Here is a 19,308-nt window from a genome sequence, read left to right as displayed (position 1 = left end):
TTCTTTTCCTTATATGGAAAATCCCGTTTGCTTATTGATCTTAGGAATTTATTAATTGCCTTTTTTAGAGTTGTAGAAACTGTATTAGGGTTATCTCTCTATTAGGGTTATCTGTTTGCAATCTTTTTGTTGTGCATATCTAAGGAGTCCATTTCATTCTAGGGTTGGTCATCTATGAAAGATTTTTTTTTTTATATTCGTGTGAGTGTCCAAGCTAGCTTACACACACTTCGATTATTCTCACGGAACACCCGTCTGACTCTACAACACTTGGGTGTCAAAGAATTAATTCTTAGGTAGATGGTCACTATTGATTGAACTCATGACCTTTTAGTTAGTTATTGAAACCATGTCTCCATTTTTATCACTAGACTAAACTATGATAGCTATATCTATAACAAATATTGGAGTTGTTGTCTTTTTAGAGAATATTAATATTATTCACAAGCGTGTCAATTACAATTACAATAAAAATTTCTTGACTTGAAATTTTTACTTCAAGCTAAAGGTCCCAAAACAACAAAACTTATTGCTCTTATTTGTATACTCACGACCTTTCCCTTATTTAATCGATAGGAGATCGACTTTGATTGTATTTCCAACGTTTATCTAATATGTAAATATGTAAAGTCTTATGTTACAAATTAAATTGCAGGTGTACACTTTATTAGTGGTTGGGACATCGCTCTTCTTCTTCTAGATACTCAACTTTTTGCATTTAATTATAGTTAGAAAATAAAATTTGCAGCCTATCCAAAATATAATACTTTATTTATATATACATTTGATTTTGATAATTTGTTATTGTTAATTACATTTGGGACCGTCAAGTGTATGATTATGTAATAGTAACTTTTATTTTACATAAATTAGATTGCATATTGTATTAGTTATCTTTAGTATTAAATAATAATATATGTAATAGAAGACTTGAGAAGTCAATTCTACATTGTTATTAAATTTTCTTGTGCTAATATACAATTATGTGATGTTGAGATTAAAATATATCAATCCCCACAACCAAATGTATTGCATTTGTTTATTAATGGGTAGCAAAGAGATTTATCAATCCCATCTCTCTCTCTCTTTTAAAGGTTATCTTAAGATCATCAAGAAGAGACAAGAAAGTGAACATTATGCCTTTTTTTTTTTTTTTTGAAAACAATCCTCAAATGTATCAAGAATTAAGTTGAATTGTGCCCGACAATTTTATGATGATTGAAAAACAAATAATAAACATATATGGTTGTTTTATTATCCAATTAATTATTGAGTCATATAGTGTAGAGTTTATCAAGATGTTAGACACTAGTGAGTATGAAAATCTTATGCCTAATAATTAATCCTTAAGGAATGAGAGTTTACATTGAGCTTCTACCATACTAACACATTAGTAGATCACAAAATAATGTTACTAGCAGTCAAGGTGTTGCAAGATGGGTAGGATTAGAATTTTAATACCAAATACATATATAGGGAACTAAAATTTTCCAATTTTGTTAATTACTTGCCCTAATCGAATAATATGTATCAATAAATTTTGTATATATTTTTTTGTTTGCATTTACACAAAACAATTGTTTTCTTTTTGTTATATACTTCAAAATTTAAACACTTGAGCTAACATAGGTACATAAAACTTTTATTCCTCGTACAAAAAATATATATATATACATGCATGTTGTAGTTTAAATAATATTAGTGGAGACATTTAGTAACACATAAAATAAACAAAATCAATAACAATAAACATATAATTAGTACGAGTGATTAAAATTGAACATATACTTTGGAAACAAAATAATATTATATACATTACCTATTATAAGCTAAAAATCCAAACAAATCAAACGAGCACTACATAAAAAGTCATAAACCTATTGATTTAGCAACACAACCTACTCAAACATTTCTCGATCGGGAACCACAAAATACATTAAAACAATGATTGTTGATGATCATCTCAACATGTTTTTAGCTAGAAAGAGAGAGAGAGAAAAAAGAAAAAGAAGATGAAAGAGTTGACAAGTGATGTAGACATGAAGGATATGGATGTGGGGGTGAGAGAGTTGGTGAAGTTACAATGACAGATTGGGCCACACACTTCAATTGAGAGATCACCAACCAAAGTCTCACACACTGCATACACAAAAAATAAAAAATAAGAAACAGCTTTTCCTCCTTTTTATTTTTTCTTTTTCCTCTCTTTTCTTTTTCTGGGTTAAATTATATAATTTGATAAGAAGTTTAGGGTTCCCTCGTGGGGTTGTCTTTTATGACATGGAAGTAATAACTGAGCTATCAGTCCAATCCAATTCCCACCCTTTTCCATTATTATAAGAAAAAAAAAGTAAAGGGTATGGGTACCCAAAATTTCAGAAGAGGGAACTTTTTTCAAGGACACACTTCCGACACTAAAGATTATATTTGGGATTTTACAAATTTTCAGACACAACCCCAAACCATCTTTTCTTTTCTTTCTCTCTATCATCAAATTGTTTACCTAATCAAGAGAGAGAGAGAGAGAGAAGGGCACGTTTCTATGGTTTTGCTGACCGTTGACTGTCCAATCAAAACCATCCATTTCCAAACTACACGCAGCTTCTCGCGAGTGTACTCCTAACATAACTATTTTGGTTAATCCACTTATCTACTTATTCAACATAGTTTTTAAAAGAGAATTTGTTCCTTCAATTCCTTTTACTTGTTATTTTATTTGAAGAAAACAAATTATGTTAACATTTCTATCTACGTTTTTGTATTTTTATAACTTAGTTATTGATGTTTTGATTATATATATATATATATATATATATATATATAGTGAATAAAAGAACCATGAAACATGAGAAGTAAGATAAAAGGTTAACAATAGATATTAATATCTTTTATTCATTGGATTTATTTGATTTATTCAACATTTTCTTAATATTTAAAATTTTTTAACGATATTAGGTTTATGAGTTTTGTTTATTTTAAAGTTTCTTTTCATAATCATTTACTAATTTTCATTTTTAGAAGAAAATTGGAAAAATGAAAAAAAAAAGATTAATTTCGAAATCATAAAACTACAAATAGAAGGACTATCTAACAGTCTTCAATAAAGATCTAAACTTTGTTTTCTCCTCAATTTGCAAAGATTTTAAAATTCTATTTCACAAAATGAACTTTTCCAAAAGAACAAAAGAAAGTGTGACACATATCTATATAATGGTATGCCATTTATCCACTTTAAGTCACTCATGATTCATTCCTTTCTTTTACACCTAATTGTTGTACCAAAGTGAGGTAATATTGTCTATCATTTATTTATTTATTTATATATATATATCCACAATGTCTCCATTTTCCTTAGTTTTCTTAATTCAACAAATTTAGAGGAAAAAAGTAGAATAGAGTTTGTCTTTATACATTTTGAAAGTATAAACATGCATACTAAGAGTAAAAGAAAAAGAGAGTCTTTAGGTTACAAACTCAAAAGTAAAGTTGATATAGAATAAGTGAGTATAACTCACTCCCTCTCAAAATATAATGGCCATAATACTTACAATTATTTATAATATACACATTAACACTATTTTAAAACTATTCTTGCTACGATATTAACTATTTATCACTTATCCCCTCGACACACTTGTTTACTGTCTTAACTTAATTATAACTCTAACTTAAATGATATGTATCTCAAACCTAAGACTATTATATTAAAAATTCATTCGACTATCTATGCGAAGACATTCTGTATGTACCTTTTTTCTAGTGATGATGTTTCTTGTATAGCTCTTAATGGGAAGATTTTTTCTTTGGTCTTTTTTCAACTCTCGATCTCTTGCATCTTTGTATTTTTTTCTTATATCAATATATTTTTTTTCTTATAACATACAATCAATTATAATTTTGTGACTATTGTAATCAAAGAACGTTTGAAATGTGTTGGATAAGTTATAATTGATGGAGAGTGGGAATAGGTTGGAGAAAAAGAAAGTGGGGGTAAGTAAAGGAGGTGTCATTAAAGGACCCCCCGGGATTCAAGGGGACTGAACCTTTGCTGTGTTTTGGTGTAAAATTTATGTTCCACAGGCAAAGAGAAAGAGATTAGAACAGTTTCCAATGAAGGTGGGCTTTGGGTTGTGGCCGACAGCTATAGGCTGCCCTCTTCTTCTTCTCTCTCTCCGATGCTCCATATCTCTTCTCATTTCTCCTTGCACGTGACCTCCTCTCTCTCTCTCTCTCTATCACATCCATAGATGCATGCACATTCTTCATTGCTTTCTCTCTCTCATCTCTCTGTATATAATATATTGGTGTGGTTGGAAATTTGATACATAAATAGAGAATACATTGACAAACCATTACACCTCCCCTAAAATAGAGAATACATTGACAAACCATTACACCTCCCCTAAAATAGAGAATACATTGACAAACCATTACACCTCTCCTAAAATAGCATGGATTTCGACACACAAATATATGTAGTTCACTAATAATGTATTGTTAGTTTCTTTCACGAAACAGAGCAAGAACAATTTTATTAAAAAAAATTTATAATACAATACAACGTCACTAGATTAATAAATTTATATATTGTGCACTTCTCTAAACTCTAGTGTCAAAATCGTAAATAGCTCATAAATAAGTCTATCCAATAAAGTAACTTAATGAGAGTCAATATTAGGTTATTCGTAGTGCCACATACTAAATTCAAGGTGTTTCAACTAAATTTAAACGTAAGTTTGATGATATAGTGATGCTTATGAAAATCATTGAAGAAAAAAATCTTCAAAATCTTTGCGAGGATTGAAGACATATAGCTGAGACATGCTCGTGATAAACATTGTCTTAAAGATAATTATTTGTTTTGTATAGATATTACAAATAAATCGTAACGATTAATACTGGTAAAATTGTAACTTCAAATTAATTAGTCAAATATTAGAGAACTCTTGCATCATCGCTTTCGAATTAGGTCAAGAACAAAATAAATAAAAAAATGAAAAGAACTCTTTAGTTTTAGAATAACGTAATACTACAAATAAACAGACAAGTTGTTATTGTTTTGTTATTTATATGAATTTTTTTATTATATGTTAATTTTAGTTTAGTTAATTTAAATTAACTATGATGGGAATTTCTTAATTAACTTTTATAGCTAGTGTTGAAAAGCTAATGAAAAATAATTTATTTTAAATAGATAGTGATTTTAGATTAATTAATAGTAAAAACTAAAAAAAATGCTATTTAGATAAATTCAAGGATAAGAGTGGGAAATGTTGAAACCTAAGAGTTATTGGGAGCCAAAATTCAAGGCAAAGAGATGAAACATTTTGAAAAGAATTGTATTAATTGTCCCTAGGTTAATCATAAATTACTTTTCATATTTAAAATAGTTCTCACTACTGTCCCAAGATACCAATAACGAACCTTCATGAAGTAACTTTTTCAAAAAAATAATACAAAAAAACCAAAAACTAGATGAAAATTAATACTCAAAATTAAATGGGGTGGTGAAAGTATATATATATATATATATATATATATATATATATATATATTTAACTTAGGGACAAAATGAAAAGTAGACTCTAAAAATAGAAACTAAAATATGTTTTAAATTTTGCCTCTAGTGTTATTATCTAACTTTAACTAATTAGGACATGTTTGGAAAAGTAATTATTGTGAACTTAATTAAAATAATTTGCTTCATCTTTAAAATCACTTCTTAATTAATAGGTCTTCAATCCATGTTAAATAAATTTTGATGGCCTAAAAATTGTGTCTAAATATATAAAACCAATCATTAAAATTTTGACATTGAATTAATTGTTGTTACAATTAGGCATGTTGGGTGCAATGTTTCATACAATAATCTCAATGAAAGTGCTTTCTGATCTCCTCATTAATTAATTGTTGGAGTGTGTACTCTCTCATATGAAATAGAAATCAGCTTCAACTTGTTTTCTATGTTTTTTTTTTTATGAGAAATAGGATTATGAGCCAATTGAATTGCAGTCTGATTCACAAGAAAAATAGAAGGATGATGAAGAAGCTGATGACCCAAAAGAGATTCGTTGTAGTTTTTGCTAATTAAAGCCATGTACTCATGCCCATAATAAAACTATGAGAAACCATTGTATTCTTCTAATTTGTTGCCCAAGAATTGGGAACGTCTATCCAAAGCATTTCAATCCCAACCAGAATCAGAAAAGGCTATTAGATTAAATGCTCTTTCAAATAGTCTCACATTAAGAAAGGGTTTTTTTTTTTCTTTAATTATTGGACCAAATTTAGGTTTATAGACTGTATATATATCTAACCTAATTGTTATTTGATTTTAAGACAAAACTAGATGTTATTTAATATAAAGAGCAATTATGAGTTATTTGAAAGTTGTTGAAAGAATTGCTTTTTAAAAGATAGCAAAAGGTTAACTCTTTTCTAAAAGTTATTTTTTGTTTAATTTTTTTTTTCAGAACTTGAATATGGGTTTACTGCAAACAATCAATTGCTAAACATTTTTGTTTGTTTTGGTTTTCAAATATTAAGAAAAAAAAAAGTAAACTTACTTATAAATATAGAATAATCGTAGTAATTTTTAATCCACGTGTTACTTAATTAAATGATACACATCGAATTGTGTAGCACTAAATTTATAGATGTTTATCTACGATTGTCACTTATAAAAATAAAATTTCATTATATTTCCGTTACATTTGTCATTTACACAACTTTTATTTTTATTTGGTATTCTTTTATCTCTTTTAAATATATATTTGAATTTTTAATTAAATTAAAAAGTAAAAAAAAGTTTATTCTTTTCTTAATTTGTAGATTTTTACTTAAAGTTTATTAATTTGTATCAATTTTGATTTTAAAGTTTTGGAAGAAAAAACGTGGTTCTAACATAGAATATTAGTATACAAGTCAAACACGAGGTTGTGACATGATTTAACCTAACAAATAAAATAATTTAATATCAAACAACAACCATAGTGATCAAAGAGACACAAAGATTGGTAACACAATTTGATTTTTTTTTTACAATAATCAAAATTAATTACATTTTAATGGTTATCAAACCCTATACTTACCATTTCAAAATTCAAGGCAGAAAAAGAAACTTGATTTTTTTTCTTTAAAAGATTCATATGTATTGTTTAAAGTAGGTGAAATGCTTAGAAGAGGGAGACAAACATAAGTTTTAAAATCATAAAAATTAAATAAATTTGTTGGCCTATAAAAAAAAGAAAAAATCTAAATGATCCTATACCTTTTTATTATTGTTCTTGAGGGGAAAAAAAACTACACCTCTTATCCATGGTTAACTTTCTAATTATTAATCATTACATGAAACATTATGGATAAACTTTGAAATGACGAAACTAAACCTATTTTAATTAATAAATTAAATTAAATTGCTTGCAATGATTGAATGAGAAGAAAACGATTATTTTTAAAACAATTTAATTACTTTGAGAAAAGTTAAATAAATTATATTAAACACTTTATAATCAATAGTTCAAACAATTATTATTTTTAAATTTATAATTTTTTAGTACGACAATAAAGTATTGTTTTTATATGCATTTCTTTGTGGTGAATATATTTTGATGCCTATCAAATCATCTACATAATTTTTGTTATCTTGATTGTGATGAACATTTACGATTTGTTTATTAATTTGATAACTAATAGGTCAAAGTTTTATATGAATTAAAAGAGCATCTGAAATTTATGGAATTCCTATGTGCTTCAAGCCTTATTTTAAAGTTGATTTCTAGATAAAAATAATAATAATAATAAACACATGTCAAGTCATGAGAGTCTATAAAAGGGCTTATAGAAAATTATATATATCTATATATATGTGTCAAATATTGAAGTCACCCTCCATTAAACTCATAAGTTTTCATTAAATCCAATCAATTTATGGATTTAAAAAAGGAACATTTTCTAAAATATATTTACAAATTATAGCAAAATTTTGAATTCTATCGATGACAGTCTTCTATTACTGTAGCATATCAATAACTATCACTAATAGAATTTGTTATAAGTTGTAAAATTTGTTATTTACGAAAATTTCTCTTTTAAAAATCATTCCTAGGTTAATTTTCTAAACATGTGTAATATAGTTTTTGCAAATATTATTTTTACAAAATGACTCCGACATGACCTGAGAATATAATTCTTGGTTTGTCTTGAATAATGACTTCTAAGTGTGAAAGTTTTCCTACTCACATGCTTTTTAAGAAAATTTTCAGAAGATCACCTAATACAAGATTGCTCCAAGCTGGCTCTCACTTAATTTTGAAGCCCTTATAATTGAGTTGTTGAATAGGGAGGTACACATGTTGGTTATATATATAAAGTACCTTTAATTATTTCTTATGAATCTTGTCATTTAGATGAGATCTTTTGATTCATTCATATATCTCTCTTCGAAACGCATGATGTTACAAATTTTGTGTAGCTAGAAAATCTAATTTGATTATTTTATGAAAGCTTAATGATTATACAAATATAAGTGTTAGAAGTATGTAAATTAATACACACTCACAAACAAAATACAATTATTAGTCTCAAGTTTGAATGAATACAACAAAACCATTAAAATTTAAGAATATGAATGGTTAGATTACCTAAAATAAAATAAAATTTCAAAATTTTTATATACTAACTAAAATTTAAGATGAATTATTCAACCCTACTTTTTAATATACCAATTAATGATCCAAACCTCTAAAGAGACGAATCTTTTCAAACATTATTATATATACATAAAACAAAGGTAAATATATTCTTAATTAAAGAAGAAGAAGAAGAAGAAAAGGTATAATTTTTGTATCATATATTAAATATTGTTCCACAACACAAATAGATGTAATAAATTAATATGAGTACGGACATATACTTTAGAGGTACTAAATTTAATTTATTTAACTCTGCGTTTATTTTAAGTAGATTTAAGTGTGATTTTTCTTTTCTTCCCACCAAGATTTGCTAATGAGTTGATTCTTATTTTTATTTAGTTATGGGACCCTAAGCTTGTCAATTATATATAGGTATAAATTTTAAAAGGGCCATCACCAACTCAAGAAACTAATTGCAATTGGAATGTATGTATTTTTCAATCATTTTTTTAAAAAAAATTCTATAATTTGTTTTACTAAATTAATCTTTGAAAAGAAACTATATAATTTAGAACATCATGAGCTTTCTATATCCCTTTTGTTTCATATTTATTCATTCAATAATCACTTAAACATTTGGTGATGTAAAAGTTTGTATTATATATATACATAGATAGATACATCTTTTGTTTCATATATTATATGCCATTTTTTTTATAAAAAAAAGATAATATATATATATATATATATATATATATATATATATATATAGTTTAATGTTTGTGCATAAAATTATAAATAGGTTGAAAAAGTGCAATGATTTTTTATTTTATAGCCTTTTTTTTTTCTAAAACTATTCATCATCACAAAAAATCTAAAATAATTTAGTAGTAGTATTCTTAATTAATTAATTTCTACCTTGGAATATGCCTCGTATTTAGACATTTGCTAGTATCGTATTTAGTAGTATTCTTAATTATTTTATTTGTTTTTTATAATAAAAATTAATAATGTAAGCTTTTCATGAAAAATCCAATTTGTTAGAAAATGATACAAACATTATAGTTAACAAAAAGAAGAAGAAGAAGAAGCAGAAGTTTGTTTTGGACGATTTTATTCATATAGAAAATGATGAAATTTTGTTTTAAAGTGAAAATAGTTGAATGGTAGTGAAGATATGTGTATTTATATTTTATGTTGAAACATAGATAAAGAAAACAAGAAACTACCAACTACCAAACACCAAAACATGAGTCCTTTTCAAGAAGGAACAAAGTAAAAGGAGGAAACCACTTTCCAAGACTAAGACAATTGAGAAGATAAGATGTCAATGCAAAAAAATAATTAATGAAAAGGAAAAAAAAAAAAAAAAAGGACTGTTCAATACATCTTTAATACATTTCATATTTTTTAAAATTTGCTGATCTTCTAAACACAAAATTAAATTAACTATGATATTAATTTTTTTTTTTTTTTACCTAGGTTAAAATTATAATATTCAAAGTTTTTAAAATATCAATGAACATATTCTTAAAATGAATAATAATAATAATAATAAAGCTAGTGCGAATTAGAAAAAAAAGACTTGACTACTTTCGAACAAAATGACATAACCCAAGATTTTCAAAATTTGCACAACTACTTTTAACTTTTCTAATTATCCAAAGTCATGATTAATTCTCAAGCTTCTGATTTTGACTTCTTATGAACATATAAGGAAAGCAAATACACAAAATCCAATGTGGTGTTGAAATTCAAAACCAAGCTAAGACAACCTCAACAATAATATGGCATTAATTCATTGGGAAATTGATGTATAAGTTTACTTAAACTTATTTAATTAATCATATTTAATTTGTTCAACAATGTAAGCATAATGACATTTTATTGGCTGCTTGTTTTATTAAAGTTTTTTTTTTTTCTATATTTAGGAATGTGGTGAAAAACAATTTGTTTGAGAAAACTTTCAAATGTTTTTGTTTCTAACCCTAATATATGTGTGGAAACATATTTTAATCTTTAGTTAACCAACGATTACTTTCTCTTAAATATTTAACAAAACACTTAGTATGACTTTTTTTCTATTTAGAGTCTATATTGTCGACCATTATCTGGTTATAAGTATATTATATTATCATTTAACTTCTAAAAAAATATTCTTTTAACAAAAAAAAAAATTAAGGAATAGAGAGACCCCTAATTATATTCCATTTTAATTAAGTGTGGTTGATAAATCTATAATATAACACATAAGATTTTGAGTGCAAGGGACCTAGAAAAGAATTCAAAGTCAAAAGCATATATATAAACAAAAGAAATGCTATAGAAAAACCTTTCAATCAAGCAAAATAAAATAGATCAAGATGTGTCGTAATAAAAAATGAAATGAATTTGGACAGAAAATAAAGTAGCCAAATTGATCATGATGTCAATCTTTCCTTCCCATATATGAAAGGGCAACTTTTCGAAAATTTGAAAGATTATGTTATTGCATTCTAACCAAAACTACCACATCTAGAAAGGATATATAATTTAAAACGATATGAATAATGTTGAAGCAAAAACTTTAACAGATTGCTAATCTTGATATCACGTATTAAGATAAAAAGAGTTATCCCCACCCCTCCTCAATTGAGGTGAAACTTTAAATACACTTTAAAAAATGATTAGAGATAAGATTAGTTATATATTAATTTAAGAAGGGTTGCAACTTGAACTTGGAATTAGGGAGTTTTCCATATGGGTTGAATTTGGGAAGAGACAAAGAACAAAATAAGGGCAGTTGGCTAAAGGCACCATTTTAGATGGCCACTAGGATGAAACAAGACAAAAAAGAGGGTCCATTGATCCACCTCCCACTTGCTAATTATTCATTATTATTTTATCCCTTCTTTGATTAATTAATTTAGTTTATTTATTTGATTTTTAAGTTTTTTTTTCTTAAAAAATATTCCCCCCTCCATATTATTTCAATAAATAACCCAAGTTTGTTGGTCAAACTTGTTCCCCCAAACCATGGGTTTAGGCTTTTAATCTATCAAAAGTTCCAAAACCAACAACCAAAGAATAACATCTTCATTATCATTTCTTATGGCATCTTTGTTCCCTACAAACACATTTAATAAAAAAGATGACAAATAATAATATTGAGTAAACTTCTTGCTTTAGCCTTATGTTTTGATACATTTTTTTAAAATAAAAGAATTATGTGTTTATTATATTAAAGATTGATGATTGAAGCATTTTAGAATGAAAAAGAAATGAAACCTTTATTCCATGCATTAAACAATGAAATAACATAAATTGTGTATATGTAGTATAGATTTTATTGCATAATTCTTTTATATGGACTTGACTGTATTTAATCTTTTTTATATATAATCTCAACATACATGTGTCCTTATTGAAATCTAAATAAAATGTTACTTAATAAATATACATCATTGAAATAAAAACTTTATTAGTTTTATAAAAAAGAGAAAAAAAATCATATTTTCACTTGAACTAACCTAATTTTGAAGTTTTAAAATACAAAATTGTGGAGGTGACTACAATAACATTCTTCTTAATTAGTTCATCGTTAAAAAGACCAATCAAATAAAATAAAATGGTTTAAACTTGTAAGCTCACGTAAAGTAATACTAATTAATTATGGTTGAGCTAAAATGAATTGAATGGAAAACATGGAAGTTATGTATGTTAATTTGAATATGGGTAATTATAATTGGAGTTGACTAACTCTAGTAACCTAACCCTAATTTTGGGAAAAAAGAAAAGAAAAAGTTACCGAAAGCACTTTCCAAAACACAACTTTAGTTTGAAGCATACATCATCGCGTTTGTTCCACGCTCAAGAAGTGAGAGTAGTTTTCTTAGAACGTGAAGACCAATAAGAAACCAAGTTTTATTTAAAAATGAAAAAATTAAAAAACAAATTTAAACCAATTAATGAATTTTTCATATAAATATTCATAAACTTTTTAGCAGTGAGAGAAATGAATGACTGCGTTTTGAGTCTCTCCTATTTCTTTCCTCTTTGGCCTTTCTTCCATTTCTTCATCTCTTCATCTCTTTCTCTCTATATTCCACCATTTTTCTTCCTCAATTTCATCTCTTTTTCCATTTCCCTTTGTGGGTTTCTTTCAAATTCATATTTTCTTCAAAAGGATTTTTTTTCTTTCGAAAATTTTCTTTCTCGTTAATGTTTTATGGCTGGGTTGGATTTAGGAACTCGATATCTAACTCACCTTCAACCACAAGTAGACGGTGGTCATTTCTCCTCCGGTGATCACCAAGACGATGACGATCCCCACCAAACCCTAGGTGGTACGGGGGATGTTGTTGGCCGTCGTCCACGCGGTCGGCCACCAGGTTCGAAAAACAAACCAAAGCCGCCGGTTATCATCACCCGTGAGAGCGCCAACACGCTTCGTGTCCACATCTTAGAAGTTGGCAGCGGCTGCGATGTTTTCGATTGCGTCGCTTCCTACGCCCGCCGACGACAGCGTGGGATCTGTATTTTGAGCGGTAGCGGTAACGTCACCAACGTCGGTCTCCGCCAGCCAGCGGCAGCTGGGGTGTTGACTCTTCAAGGGAGGTTTGAAATTTTGTCGTTGTCGGGATCGTTTCTGCCGCCGCCTGCTCCACCCGGTGCGACGAGTTTGACGATATTTTTAGCCGGAGGGCAGGGGCAAGTAGTGGGAGGGACGGTTGCTGGTGAATTGACAGCGGCCGGGCCGGTGATTTTGATTGCAGCTTCGTTTACGAATGTAGCGTATGAGAGATTGCCATTGGATGAGGAGGATCAGCAACAAACTCCTGCAGGCGGCGGAGGGAGCGGCGGCGGAGTTGGTAACAACAACAATAATAATCCATTTCAAGACCCATCAAATTCAGGACTTCCATTCTTGAATTTGCCACTTCATATGCAAAATGTTCAACTTCCACCCTTTTGACAAACAATTCAAACCCTCAAAAATTGGATCTAATTGAGGGTTTGAAATTATTTTTAAAACAAATCCAGAACACCCCATCAAATCTCTTGCAGTGTTTAGACTCGAAAGTCAAAAAAAAAAAAAAATGAAGAAAAATTGCAGATCGGATTGACTAACTGGTTTCAAAGGTCAGCCATTGAATCTTCTTATGAACCCTTATTTTTATATATATTGTTAATTAAATCTTTTTTTCTTCTTCATCTTCATCTTCTCTTCATCTTCATCTTCTTCTTTTTGTGGATGTTCATTGAATACTTTAGCTTTCTCATCTTTAATTTAGGAATATCTTTTTATAATATATATAATTTCTTCTTGTCGTTGTTGATCTCTTGCTTTTGGGGTTTGGGATCTATAAATTATTTAAGTCGTAGAAGAAATTATATCTCATGGCTGTTTTTGTGGATTTCTCAATTCAAGATTAATTTTCTCTTTATGGGTTTTTTTAAGTAAAAACTAATGGAATATTGTTATATGGGATTGTGTTCCCTTTCTCTAACTCCTAGGTTTTGTCTGCATGAAAAATTAACATAAAATTTAGTTGTATATATGTAATTATATGTTTTGGTTTTGAAAAAAAAATTGGGTGTGGTGTGTTTTGATTTTGATGACGAAACCTACAAAAGTAAAATGTAAATTAGTGTTTGAGCCTTGGACTTTATTTTGGATTCCTTTAGCTTCAATTAATTTAATGACATGTTTTACTCATTTTATATATATCTTTTGATCATATTTTGGAGGCTGTTGTTGTTTTTGAGATTAAATATATTTCTTTACATGAGAAGAACAAAGGCTATAGCTATACAAATATTAGGTTAGACACATTAAAAAGATCTTGAAAATTTGTGAATTAAAGTAGAAAGAGACGAAGCAGTAAATGATGAAGAACAAATTAATTATACAACCTTAAAAAATGTTCCATGGGTGGGCACATATACATATATATTAATATATATATAAGCTTAATTTTATCATAGATGAGAGTAGTTAAGTTTGCAGTACTATTCTACTTTTCTCTTTCTAAATGTATTTTTTTAATTTGTCAATTCATTAAATATTTTATAAAGTAGATAGCTTGGTTTGGTTTGATGTTTCAAAGATTAGATTGAGGTATAAAAAAATGGCATTTTTTTCTTAACTATATATATATATATATAGCTCAATCTAGGGATTCTTTTGGATAAGAGTTATGTTTTGTTTTTTATACTCTTTGATAAAATAAGCTTGTTATGAACAATTCATTTGTTTTATAATTCATGTTTTAATATTATTTTCAAAAGTTAAAATTTGAGTTTAAGTCTCTAAACTTTCGAGTTTGAGTCTATTTTGCTTCAATTTTAAAAGAAAATGTCTAATAGAGATTATTTGGATTTCGTTAACTACTTACTTGAATTTTTAAGTTCTATGTGTGATAGGCTATTGTACTTATTCGACATTTTTTTTGTGTAAAAAAAATTCATCAAACTTATTTGATACAAAACTAAAGGTTTAAAATCTCATTGGACCTAAATTAAAATTAAAAATTTTCAAAAAGGTTACTTACTAGAGAACTTGATGGATTAGTAAAGTATACACGCAAATATCTCAATTAGGTTTATACATCGTTGACACTTTTATCATACTCCGATCTCAAAACAATTAGGTTTTGTTATACTTTTTTGCTCGAACATTGTATAAAATTCAGTTTAGAAGTTTGATTAAAGTTGTAATTTAATCTAAAATCTAAAAGTATATATTTAGGAGTGATGGAAGAAAAATGTCCTCCAACTTTCAAACTAAAGGATTTTTAAATATTACTCATAAAATTCATTTTGATTTTGAATTTTTCAAAATCATTTTCAGTTGTGATGTTGAATCCAAAAAATGTCTATTAATTTGAGAGAACTAAATTAGTAGTCATGAAAGTTACATAAATAATTTGGTTTGATCGATTATTTATATTTAATTAATTCAAACCTAATTTAATAGATAAGATATTGATTACCATATTAATAATTAATAGTTAGATTTCTCAACTTCACATTACTTAAATATTCTTGAACTAAAATGAAATATATATTACTTTTTTAATCACATTATTTTAGAAAATAACTAAATGTCACAAGTGATAGACATGATAAACTACTTTAAGATACAACATCAATAGAGATCGATAGATATTTATTCTATTGTTTTTATCACATTGTTGGATTATGTGAGACTTCTTGTTGCCTTAAAAGCTAAAATAATAATGAAAATAATTATATATATTAAAAGAAAAGATATTTACATTGTATTTTTTTACCTCGAAAATCTTCAATTTCGTAATTAATTAATGACATATATCTTAACTAGTTGAATTTATATTGAAAATGAACGTAGATTAGAAAAGAGATAAATATAGGTATCTAAATGATCTATTTTATGTTAGTCTAAATAATTTCTCTTTAATGTTTTTTTTATTAGATTTGTTATTAAAGATATCATACAAATCATAGTTACAAATGGGAGCCATATAAGATATTAATGATAATATAACTAATGAATTGGAATAATATATTAACTTAGTGGATAAAGTAATTAAGCATATCCCAAAAATAAATTTATTTATACATGCACTATGATTAAACTCTATGTTCAATTCTTTTATAGAAATTTAGAACAATGTTTTAATAAAGCATATTTATTTTTAAATAAATGTCAAAATGTCAAAACATATAATATAAGTTCAGTCAACCAAGTTTAACTTAGAGAAAATGATATGTTTTATTATCTACGTATTATCTAGTTAATATATTTTACTATGAATTAACTTCTAAAAGAACTTTTTTTATTATTATTTTGATTATTTTGTGTGTGGTAGTTTATTGCACCTATTCAATATTTAGAACAATATGTTAATAAAGCACACATTTTAAAATAAATTTTAGGTGTCACGAGTACATTTTGAAAAATAGCAAAATATTGAAACTATTTATAAAATACAACAAATTTTTATTAAACTTAGTGAACTTGACTGATAGTCATTTTAAACTTTGTACTATATTTGTTTTTTTTTTTTTTTTCTATCTATAATCATTCTCTCATGTCGAAACATAAATTTTAAGCCAACAAAGTGAAATTGACTCGTAGGTGAATTATATGACATTTTATCTTGAAGGTGGTCGGATGTTTGACACTTCGTTTCAATTTTCTTTTTTTCTAAAATGGAGGATATACGATGGATTAGGGGTGCACCCAATCAATAGACACTTTCTTATCACTTTCATCATTTTCCACTACAATGTTGTCTAGGGATGTAAGAATATGGGTTGAACTCGGACTATCAAACTCATATTATAAGGGTTGAGTTAGGTTTAAATTAAATGTGAGTTGAGTTTGGTTAAAAAATTAAATTTTTTTGGGTTGGAATAGGTTTCAGATTGGAGGGTTGAAAAATTCAGTTCAACCCAATCGAACACGAATTAATATAACATATATTATTTATTTAATAAAAATAAACTCTAAAAATACAATAACATTTAAGGTAATTGTACTTTTAAAACTAATAACTAAGCGTATAACAATATTTCTAAGAACTATAGATATACTCGTACTAGCAATGAAACGATTTTATTACTAATAGTTCTAAAAATTAGATCTAAATTTTATTATATTTATAAATTTTGATTGTTTGATATATATTAAAATTGAAATGGGTTTAAGTCTGACTTTAGTCCCAAAACTACTTTACCTGACCTCACTTTAATTCTCAGACTCCCACTTCACTTATTTTATTCCCTGAAACCTTATACTTATTCACTTTAATTTTGTCATTTGTCATTAACTTTCAGAAATCAATTAATTGAAAATTCGACCCATTTTCATTACCTAAATATTTCCTTGCATTTGTCTATGCAAACACTATTGTTTATATATATAATTACATCACAATTGTGAGGGTGCCAACTTCATTAATCATTCAAATATACTCAACTTACCCTACATCATATCAAATTAATGAATAAATAACTTAAGATGTCACATTTTTTATAAACTATTATTTATTCAAAGAATTAGCTCTAGGGACTAGAATAGTTTTATATGGTATTTTAAAAACAAAATTTGGAGGTTAGGGTTTTTCTTTTATACCATGACTTCATTCTCTCAAAATCAAATCAAATTTTGAAAAACTATTAATAAAATGCCTTCATTTTTTTAAAAAACAAAATACGAGAATTCAAAAGATAAGTAGGTTATCACACATTCATAACACCCTTATCATATCTCGATCCAAAAGTGATGGTCTTCAATTTTAAATATTTTGAAAGTACATAATAATTAAAAATAAAAAATTAAACGATTATCAAACCGAATCTAAATTAATAAAATTACCCCAAACATTTTTTTTAGATTACTCAAAAAATGCCCTTCTATACTTTTAATTCAATAACTCAACTAGTTCAACATCTCGAAACATATAATTTGATTTTATAACTCAATTTTGCATTCTAAAGATATTTTAACTCTATGAATCGTTATTATCCACTTAACTCAACTTTGTCGACTAAAAATCCACTAAAAGTAAATAAATATTAACATGATAAAGTACCCAAAACCTAACTATAAATTCCTCCCTTAAAATATTATGAAAACTAATTAATTTTCACAGTGGGTTAATGTTGTCATTGGAAAGTGGTATAGAGAGGGAAACCAAGTTGTTATATAATATTTATTTTTTGGGAATATGAAATCTTCTTTGATTCCATTTAAAAAAAACAAAAAAAGAATAATGCCTTTCACCATTTACACTAATTTATAATAAATCTCTCGAATTGTTATATTATATTGTTGTACTTGTTTCAAAGGTTAACTTAAGCAAGTTGGAAATCGTTTGTATGGTTAAAGGAAAATAAGTAAACATAGTTTTAAAAATTAACAAATCGAATCGTTATTAACCAACACCTTTACATAGTCTAACGAGCTACACCATCAACCACTTTAGTTCATGAACGTCAAATAAATCACAGTGCATCTTCACCATAGATCTTACTGCTGTTGACAACTCTTCCTCTTAACAAAGCAACTGCACTGTCGAGCTCGATCACAACCTGTGAACTCACCGCAATCACTCGGATATCAACAAATAACGCATCAAATGAGACTCAAACAGGCTTCCCTGCAACAATGAACGCACCCCTTATGGTCTCTAAGCACCCAAACAATACTACTCCCAAGATGACCAAAGCTATGTTGATAACAATTCTTGGTCTTTCTAGTTTTAATCTTTCTGTGATTTATAATACTTTTAAATTACTTTTTGAAGACATGCTTTAGAACAGTGTTTCTATAAGCACTTCTGAAAATTGTTGGGAATCGGGTTGAGTATAACTTCTTGCAAAACTTAGTTTGAAAAAGAATTGTTACTCCTTAAACAATATTTGCAATCTAAACCATCTCTTAAAGATTTTTTTTAAGGCACGAAAACATTTAGATTTAGCCTTTACGTACTTATTTAATAACCATTTGGTTTGGTTTTTTGTTTTTAAAGATTAAATTTATAGATATTATATTCCTATCTATAAGTTGTTTGATTTTTATCCGTTAAATAAAAAATTCTCAAGTTAATCTAAACGAGCTCTTATTAATATATTTTAATATTTTTATTATGATTATTTTGAGATCTATCATATTCTTATTTGTTACAACAAAAATCATGTCAATATA

At 27.0% G+C, this 19,308-nt stretch overlaps 1 protein-coding gene across 1 annotated transcript; it reads left to right on the top strand.

The window, feature by feature from the left end:
• Window positions 1–12,597: 12,597 nt before the first annotated feature.
• Window positions 12,598–13,943, top strand: LOC101210132 (AT-hook motif nuclear-localized protein 23). The gene has a single exon (XM_004148711.3). It carries the CDS (start codon window positions 12,841–12,843, stop codon window positions 13,585–13,587), a length of 747 nt encoding a protein of 248 aa, XP_004148759.1. The 5' UTR covers window positions 12,598–12,840; the 3' UTR covers window positions 13,588–13,943.
• The last annotated feature ends 5,365 nt before the right edge of the window (window positions 13,944–19,308 follow it).

Source organism: Cucumis sativus, chromosome 3 (assembly GCF_000004075.3).
Source record: "Cucumis sativus cultivar 9930 chromosome 3, Cucumber_9930_V3, whole genome shotgun sequence".
In the NCBI taxonomy this organism is placed as follows: domain Eukaryota; kingdom Viridiplantae; phylum Streptophyta; class Magnoliopsida; order Cucurbitales; family Cucurbitaceae; genus Cucumis; species Cucumis sativus.
The sequence above is the reverse complement of the archived record's forward strand: the minus strand, read 5'-3'. Positions and strand labels throughout refer to the sequence as shown.